Source organism: Perkinsus marinus, assembly GCF_000006405.1.
Source record: "Perkinsus marinus ATCC 50983 genomic scaffold scf_1104296945742, whole genome shotgun sequence".
NCBI lineage: Eukaryota > Perkinsozoa > Perkinsida > Perkinsidae > Perkinsus > Perkinsus marinus.
The window spans coordinates 1-8,272 of record NW_003211090.1 but is presented as its reverse complement, the minus strand read 5'-3'; the positions used below and the strand labels follow the sequence as shown (position 1 = coordinate 8,272).

At 48.8% G+C, this 8,272-nt stretch overlaps 4 protein-coding genes across 4 annotated transcripts; 1 reads left to right on the top strand and 3 right to left on the bottom strand.

Annotated features, from left to right (window-relative positions):
• Positions 1-173: 173 nt before the first annotated feature.
• Pmar_PMAR017575 (methylmalonate-semialdehyde dehydrogenase, putative) lies at positions 174-1,387 on the bottom strand (the record flags this gene model as incomplete). The annotated part of the gene is made up of 6 exons (XM_002779714.1): positions 174-321; positions 371-428; positions 480-548; positions 595-651; positions 699-821; positions 1,346-1,387. Coding segments are annotated over 6 exons (497 nt in total), but the record flags the coding sequence as incomplete, so codon positions are not given.
• Positions 1,388-1,563: 176 nt separating this feature from the next.
• On the bottom strand, positions 1,564-2,851 carry Pmar_PMAR017574 (hypothetical protein). Its single transcript, XM_002779713.1, has 7 exons — positions 2,798-2,851; positions 2,599-2,660; positions 2,405-2,512; positions 2,282-2,359; positions 2,016-2,089; positions 1,884-1,967; positions 1,564-1,817 (listed from the first exon to the last, which is right to left on the bottom strand). The coding sequence occupies exons 1-7, from the start codon at positions 2,832-2,834 to the stop codon at positions 1,592-1,594; spliced, it is 669 nt and encodes a 222-aa protein (XP_002779759.1). The 5' UTR covers positions 2,835-2,851; the 3' UTR covers positions 1,564-1,591.
• Positions 2,852-3,078: 227 nt separating this feature from the next.
• On the top strand, positions 3,079-4,492 carry Pmar_PMAR017573 (hypothetical protein, conserved; the record flags this gene model as incomplete). The annotated part of the gene is made up of 5 exons (XM_002779712.1): positions 3,079-3,198; positions 3,334-3,489; positions 3,530-3,835; positions 4,007-4,374; positions 4,419-4,492. Coding segments are annotated over 5 exons (1,024 nt in total), but the record flags the coding sequence as incomplete, so codon positions are not given.
• Positions 4,493-7,699: 3,207 nt separating this feature from the next.
• Pmar_PMAR017572 (hypothetical protein) lies at positions 7,700-8,219 on the bottom strand (the record flags this gene model as incomplete). The annotated part of the gene is made up of 3 exons (XM_002779711.1): positions 7,700-7,814; positions 7,856-8,065; positions 8,107-8,219. The coding sequence occupies 3 exons, from the start codon at positions 8,217-8,219 to the stop codon at positions 7,700-7,702; spliced, it is 438 nt and encodes a 145-aa protein (XP_002779757.1).
• Positions 8,220-8,272: the final 53 nt, after the last annotated feature.

Below are 8,272 nucleotides of genomic sequence, written 5' to 3'. Positions count from 1 at the left end.
CTGCATACACTACGAGAGACCATATAGCCATCTATCTCAGTCACTACGTGTGTGTGATAATATGAAATCTCAGAAAATTTAGCAATTTTTAGCAGTTTCTTTACACTTCTACCCAAATTTGTATGTAAACTCTGAACTCAGCTGAGGAAAGCCAACACATATTGCAACTGTACTACGTGTTTCCAGCGGTAACCGCCAAAGGGAACATCCACATAGGTATCATAGCAGGAAAGTTAAAAGGACATATCCCCGCCACCACTCCAAGCGGCTCGCGGAACGAATAAGTATCAACACCGTTGGCCACACCCTGCACAGTTTCACCTAGACCATCACAGAAACTCACCAAAATCTCCAACGGGTGTCGCCCTACCCATCATGATTGTCTGCACTGAACAACTATGCTCCACGACTTCAAGCCCTCGGAAGACCTATAGCGTGCGCATATGAGATTCCTATCAGGAGTTCCTTCGTCCCCCTACACTTCCCTTAGCATCCTCCAGAGTCTTCCCCAACTCATCCGACACTATACGAGCCAGGTTGTCCATGTCCTGTGATAACAATATAAAACAACCGCAAACTTGCACGCATGCACACCTTGCGTATGAGCTCAGCATACTTGAACATATACCTCTGGCGCACCGACACAGGTACCTATCACCCCATGTCACCACCATGGTCAACCTCCCTCCACAGTTTACTCTCTTCCACGAGCTGAACGCCTCGCTGGCAGTTTTAGCGGCCATCTCCAGCTCCTCAATAGAGCACCTGGGCGTTCTCGAGAGCACCTTCTGAGTAGCTGGGTCCACAACATCGATTTCAACCTACCAGGAACCCCCACACTGTGAGTAGCGACCTGTGATGGTGAAAATAGAAAACATGATCATATCCGTTCATTAGGATTATTAGACTTTATTATTATTCATTCATGCTTTCCTCGATTATCGAATTCTTGAAAAAAATTCACCGTAAAAATTTTTTTATAAAATTTAGTTTATAAGTTTTTTCATCATAACTATGACACAAAATCTATTATAATATCATATTAACTATACTAGCATCTGTGGAGCGCTAAACTCAACGGAGTGACCTGATACGCATTTCACAGGACACTGCAGATACAACTGATCAGCCTAAGAATAACGTACATGGGAAAGTGGCAGAGTTCTCAGCTTAGGACTGCAACATTCGGAGAAGGAAAATATACACATGGTCAACCACATGTGTTGGTGACAATATGAAAATTCTGAGGGGATTTTTGGAAACTCTTATTGGTTTTTGTGCACTACTAAACTTACTCCTGAGATGAGGAAACCAAATGTATATTCCAACACTAGCCGCCTCGCACCTTGCCACTCTTCGACTCGATGAACTTCCCTCCAACAAACATCGGCACACTCGCCGGGTAAGGACCCCCCGGGGTTATCACCGAGAATCCACGCACAGCAGCCACTGCTACCGGGCACTTGGTAGGTCCAACTTTGAGCGACGAAGACAACATTGCACTACTATGCAACCCCAAAAGTCCCGAGGGTTAATGGGCACTGAACTGAACATTTTTTAGCTAGTCGGAAACACGTGTACCACTGCATGTCTAATGATAAAGGGTTCTGTCAGGCTTAGCCTGCTTATACCACTCTTTGTAGGGTCCCAACTTGTGATTGGGAATATTCAAAGGCATGATCTGCTCTCCATGGCGGTGATACGGTATGAGCACCTGGCCCTTGCCGCCGGCCTTCTTATACCGTCGATCAGGATGATACAGCCGCTGAAGTTCATCGACGTTGTCCACTCGCGTGCTGGGAATCTTGGCTTTATACCTAGGAAAAAAATGGTAGGCCCAGGGATCGAACCAGGGACCTTAGAAGTCAGCCAGATGCACTTACTCTTCCATAGCCCGCTTCACAGCTGGTAGGTTGTCCATAAGACTTTTGAACTCGTCCGGCGAGAGGTAACACAGCGGTCGACGTCTGTGCAAGAGTTGCCAAAGGAGTGGTATCAGACCGCGCCTTGCCCACCGAAAATCAGTTATACAAAGAACTGTTTCCACTTGAAATTCTGCATTCTCGTCGGCTTCCTCAGGCGTTAGGTCCTAAACACAGGCCATCTCGAATAAACAAATCATCCAGCGTTAGAATATTCAGCAGAGCCTAGAAGTTTCAACACGAATTCAGGTGAAAGTGTGCAAAAACCAATGAGAATTTTTCCCCAAGTTTCCTCAGAATTTTCATACTGTCACCAACACACGTAGTTGACTATGTACATATTTGAAATCATCACTCACTTTCTCATGTGTGGCAACAATGAAGTCATTCGGGTTCTCTCCTGGACGTAACAACGACAGGGCAATTTCGTCCCGCAACTAAGAGAAAATTCTGAAAAGATTTAGGAAGCTCAATCGCCTCACCCATTTCGGCCGGGAAATGTCTTCGTCAGGGCGTCGGGGATCTCCCTTTAGCTCCACTTTCGGTCGGCCGTTGTAAACGAAGAATTGTTTACCCCATGGTTCGATGGGCTGCAAACATAAGCAATTACAATATGGGTACAACTCGGACCTATTTTGAATCTTCCACGCGCACGCTGAAGATTCCCCCATCCGACCTGCACTGGTGAGGCGTCCTTTGGGGGCCAGAAGCGGAACTTGGCCTGCCATCGTTTGATATCTGCCAAGATGAAATGTAAAACCGTAACGTGACTGTGTTATTCGATCAGATATCGAGCTCAACGAAGCGGCTGGATATCCAAGGTTGAGCAATGGAAGATTCAAAACAGGCCCGCGTTTGGACACAGTGAATCTTACTCTTAACGAATATGAAGGGGGGATGACGAAGCCTCATTCTTGACAGCTGTTCAGTTGAAAGCCTCTAAACCTTTGAAAAATGCTCTGAAGCCGTTGAGGAATTTCAAGTGAGCTCAAGAACGCAAGATTTTGGGAGACCCCACCGTTCAACAACACTGGAGGTTCAAAAAGTCTTCTTAGAAGACGTCCATAATTCCGAAATCCGTTGAAGTTCCTGAGATCTCTCTTTCAAGAGGTTCAAGAAGGCCACCTTTTTTGAAGAGATTTTTGTAATAGGCCCCATGAGTGGTTCCACTGAAAAGAAGGCGCGTAAATGGCAACGGCGCAAAGAGTATCTCCGTCGTGCTAAGCACCACAACGACAGCGACCTTCAGGATGACGACCAGTGTTCACCTCCTAAGGTGAACCACTGGCATTTGTCTCGAACTCTTTTGAAAAAAAATTTCTCAGATTTTCGAAACCCCTCGAGCTCCATCACAGTCTTCATCCATTACAGTACCCATAGCTTCGAAAGCCCAAAAACTCATTCCCCCTAGGTTCACATCTGCGCCTTTAACAGCTGTGGTACGGTCCCTCCCGACGAAGACCTCGATCGACTCCTTCCTCCTGTGCCCTCCGATATCGTCGCTTTCGGCCTCAGCGAATTCGGCATGTCCCTCGAGAAGACCCTCATCAACACCAAGAGCCTTCGAGTGAGCATTCACTGCTTTGTGTCGGAAGATCGACTTGCAGGTTCTCAGCCAGAACTGGATCGCTCACGTCCACCAGCGACTTGGTGCCGACCAGTTCACTGTGGCAGCGTCTCGCCAACTACAAGGAATTCTATTGGTGGTCTTTACTCGTATAGATATGCCCTATCATCTGATCACGGTTAAGACTGATACCGTACCGACCGGTGCCGGCAACGTCGTCGGTAACAAAGGCGGCGTAGTTGTCAAACTCATCTTCACCGCTCGAGCACGGGACCATCACGATTCGAAAAGAGCAGAGTCGAAACGGAAACACCGTCGGGGGTCTAGCAGTTCTGATCCGTCCCAAGTGAGCCTAACGTTTATTCAATGCCATCTTGCGGCACATGCGCGCAATTCAAGAAGGAGAAACCGGGACTATGAGCGAATAATCACAACAAGCCGACTTCTCAAACATCTCTGCATACGCCAGCACACATCCAACGATCAGCATCATCATCACCGAGCTGTGCATCATCAGCTCACTAAGCGAAGACACCACGTTGGGGTGTTGCGACGGTTCAAGAGGCTCTACCGTAGGCGAGACAGAGGCAAGCACCATGACGTACGGGGGCCAACCTTCCTTTTCGGTGACCTCAACTTTAGAGTTAAAAGTAGCAATCGGGCATACTGCGATCGATTGCTCGCTATGGGGCGCTTTGATGAGCTACTACACAAGCGATGCCAATTGACCAGCCAACTACTGTTGTCCGACGACGAGTCGCAAGCATCAGAAGATTCTTTGGTGGAGACACACCACCGATGGAACAGAGCGCCACCGTGGAGTGAATGGGATGAAGCGCCGATATTATTCCCGCCGACGTACAAATTCGATCTGGGATCAAACGAGTGAGTGAATCTTGGGGATTTCCGATGCTACAATTTTTTATCAGGTACGATACGAGTTCCAAGCAACGAATACCGTCGTGGACCGATCGAATTTTGTGGCGCAGTGACGCTGACTCGCGTCATCAAATAGTCTGCCACGTGTACGACTCCATACCGAACGTCAAGTCTTCCGACCATCGTCCTGTCTATGCGAGTTTTCATATTCATTTTGCCTCACTGGACTAGGCCTGATTCGCTGAGTGGCTGCGTGAAGAAAAGGCGCTGCTTTACAAAAGGAAATTTATGGAGGGACAGCTAGGCTGTATGATCCCCCTTCGGCTGCATGGACCATTTTGCTTGGAGAATGTTCGAGAGGAATCGGCTTTGCGTTAGGTAGGTCGATCGTTACCCCATATCAGCATCCCCGTCTTCTTTTGTGGAAACAAAATTACACACGTTTGGCACCGTAGATTGTACGAGTCACAAGTGAGATGTTCGTCAACAGCAGCCTTAACCAGTCAAACGAATGAACAGAGCCCGCAGAGAGACGGGCGGAACAATGGTACGTAGTATTAGCTATACTACATCCCCATTTTGTGATACTTAAAAGCAGTCAAAGGCTGAAGATGTTGCTCCCGCGGCTGTGATGAAACCTCTAACTACGGGGTCTGGGAGTCGGGCACTGTCCGCGACTAATCTGAAGGCAATCACGATAGCTCGGAACTCGCGGGAACGCTCCCCGCTGCCTCGTGAATATTCAAGCCTACAGATCTCACGTTTGGCTGCGCACAGCAGGTACACAACCCTAGACCCGTAGCGGACAGCCCAGCGAAAGCCTTAACCCGTATGATGGGTATGGACTTCTGCTCACCCGTAGTCTCGGTTCGTGGGTTGGGTGGGATTTCGAGTTGAGAGACGGTAAACTAACAAACGAGAGGTGCCCAAGGTTCACGCGGATCGCAGAACCGCACTCCCTTCGTCGATGAACAAGCCATATCCGACTAGACAAACTCAAACTCACAGAGCGGTATCGTGAAACACTTGCACCCTCTGGCTAGGAGGCTAGCTGAGATCAACAGCACACAAGTATTGTCCCCGGCCGTCGCGGTTTCATCATCGATAAAACCCTGCGGAATTGACCTCAGCAGGATATCAATAGGTAGAAAATGCATGCTCGTGTGTCAGGAAGGTAGAGTGGTGCAATAAGGTCAGCTGAGTAGGAATGAAAGAGTTGTTGCCTTAGTTTGAATCTCCCCTTTTTATTTTCCGACTCGCGTCCTGGAGGACAACTTCAGTCGTTGATAAAGTGACTATTGCCACACAGTCTCCGACATTGACGTCCAAGGTCACTACTGGAAAGCAGTTGATATTGCCAGCCCCACATACGATACCCTCACAGAGGAGGGAACAACCGTTTGTGGAGGAGTTCTGCTGCCGATGATGATGGTGATGACAGCTACTTATCCGCTGAGGCTCAAGTGAAAACTCGAACTAGGAGGATCAGAAAAAAAGTAGGTTGGTGATGTTCAGAATGCAAGATTGACTCTGCGACAACGATCCCTCTTCCGAGGTGGCAAACTATGTTCCGAAGCCTCTGCATACCCCATAACCATTGGTGATGGGGGATGCAGAGGTTCTTGGATGACCACACCAACTGGATATCTGTTGATATCTGATAGTCTCTGATGCCCACACCTTGGTTCCTCCAAAGACCGTTCTTGAATGTTGGTGATTCACCAACCTCGCGCGATGACCAAGATTCTCGACCTCTGCGCGATGCTATATGAACCTCCATGAACTCTCTGCTTTCCAAACGCCTCATGGACGGCTCTGCGCTGTTACATTCCTCGCTGTCGTAGCGATTTCTGCGATACCCAATCAACCGACTGATTCCATCCGGGACTTTCTCATCATCCGAATGCAACCCAATATCCAGCCCGATAATACACAGCAGTTGAACTCTTGACCAAATGCCGCGCTCACAGCCTCCTCGATAACTACCGGACCTCACCACCATGTCCCATGCATTTCACCGTAGTCCCTACTTGTGCTGTCCCTCATCATCCCCATAGCAGGCGGTATAACGCAAAACTTACCCTTTCCTTGTCCCCATGGGGCTTCAACTGCCCCATCGCTCAAACACAGTGTTTCGCAACACTCGAATAGCCTTCACTGACTTCGAGTATTTTCAATTTCTGGAGCCTTTCCAAGCCTGGAGTATCATCATAAAATCGTCGCTGTCTTCTGAACAACAGTCTCCCTCAGCTCGAGTCGATCCAATAAGCGTTCATACAGGAGCTCCAGACACTTCAACTCAACAAGGCCAGACTCTTGATGATGATACTTTGGAGAAAATTATGGTACACACGGAAAATTATGACAATTATACACAACGTTAGTACCGACCGAAATAGGAGGCTAATGTACCGGGTACTAAACAACGAGCATGTACAGAAATATACGAGGAAGAAATGAGATCCTCAAGCACTTCACAACTGAGTACTGTCAAATAAAACTATCTCTACAACGAGGCTGCAAAGGTAATGGTGGAAAGGCTGGGATTTTTTCAAGACCGATCCTCCGACGCCAGATGCCCGATCGAGACCACCCCGCTTTAGGATCTATCTCCATTCTCAGGAACCCTATATCGCTGTTCCGAGGAGCAACCGTACGAACTTCAATTTTGAAGTCGCCAGTCTTCCTCGGCTGGCTACTATAAACTTCAACTACCCGTCGTGTCCCACCAGCACTTTTCCTTGCAGTACTTTTCGGCCCACCAACGCCGCGTGTCGCACTCTTACGAGGCTGGCTCTTCTTTGAGGACGACATCTTGGCTCTTCCCGAGCTGCTCTTCTTAGGTCGTCCCCGCTTCCGTCGAGTCGAGACTTCATTGCCTGCTGCACTGCTGTCGGATACTACAGAGCTTTCTCGAGCTTCTCGTATCCGGGAGCTACGACGAATCGCTCCTTCAAGGGCCCAGTCTGGTATATCCTCAACCTCCATCTAAAAGGAAGCACATCAATAAGATTTGTGACCGCATCTGTACCGAATCGCGCCTCCTTTTTCGGGTACCCTCATCGTCCTCAGCATCACTATTCGACGCTGATTGAACACGGAGCCGTCTACGCCTCCTCCCACCGGGGTCGCCGTCGGCGCTGCTATCACCAAAAGGCTGCAAATTTACCAATATGAAGACAAGGACAGAGCAGCTAGAGTATACTACTTCTCGAGGGCGTCCACGCGATGCACTTGACTTCACCCTTTTCTCTTTCGTCTGCTTTCTGAAATACCATGATCAGTACAAGTCAAAACACTGGAGACCTCCCGAGAGGAGATACAACCCGTACTACGATGGTCGGCGGTCATCACGGAGCTTCCCAGATGATATTGTGACAATCTTAGGATGGAGTTCTTCCTCTAAGCTGGGGGAGTCATCGATAGCGAATTTATTCCGAGTGGACCTGACTTGCACTCAGTGATAAACCAAGCAGGCACACACTACCTTCGCTCAATGAGCAGCTCTTCATCATCAACAACATCGGCCGCCAAGCCGCCAAGGCCCGATGAACTCGAGGGAACTGGAGACGCCTCGGGCTGCTGCCGAGGACGTTTCCGCTTAGCCTTCTTGGATTTAACCTCCGAGGGGGATGAAGTCCTCTTCTTTTTCTTTTTCTTATTGTGCTCATGTCGAGTCTTCTGCAGACCAGCCAACCTACAAAACCCACTAAGCGCGCCTTAGCTCGAGCAACCTACCGGTCATCGATTCCTGGAGGGTTGCCAACACGTAGCCTTCGACGGTCCTCCTCGGAGCGCTGCAGTTCCTTCTCCCGCTTCTCGGACTCGGCGATCAAATTAATGTAGTACATCATTATACGGTCCTCTGAAAGCCAGTACCAATACTCCTACTAATCCTAATTTC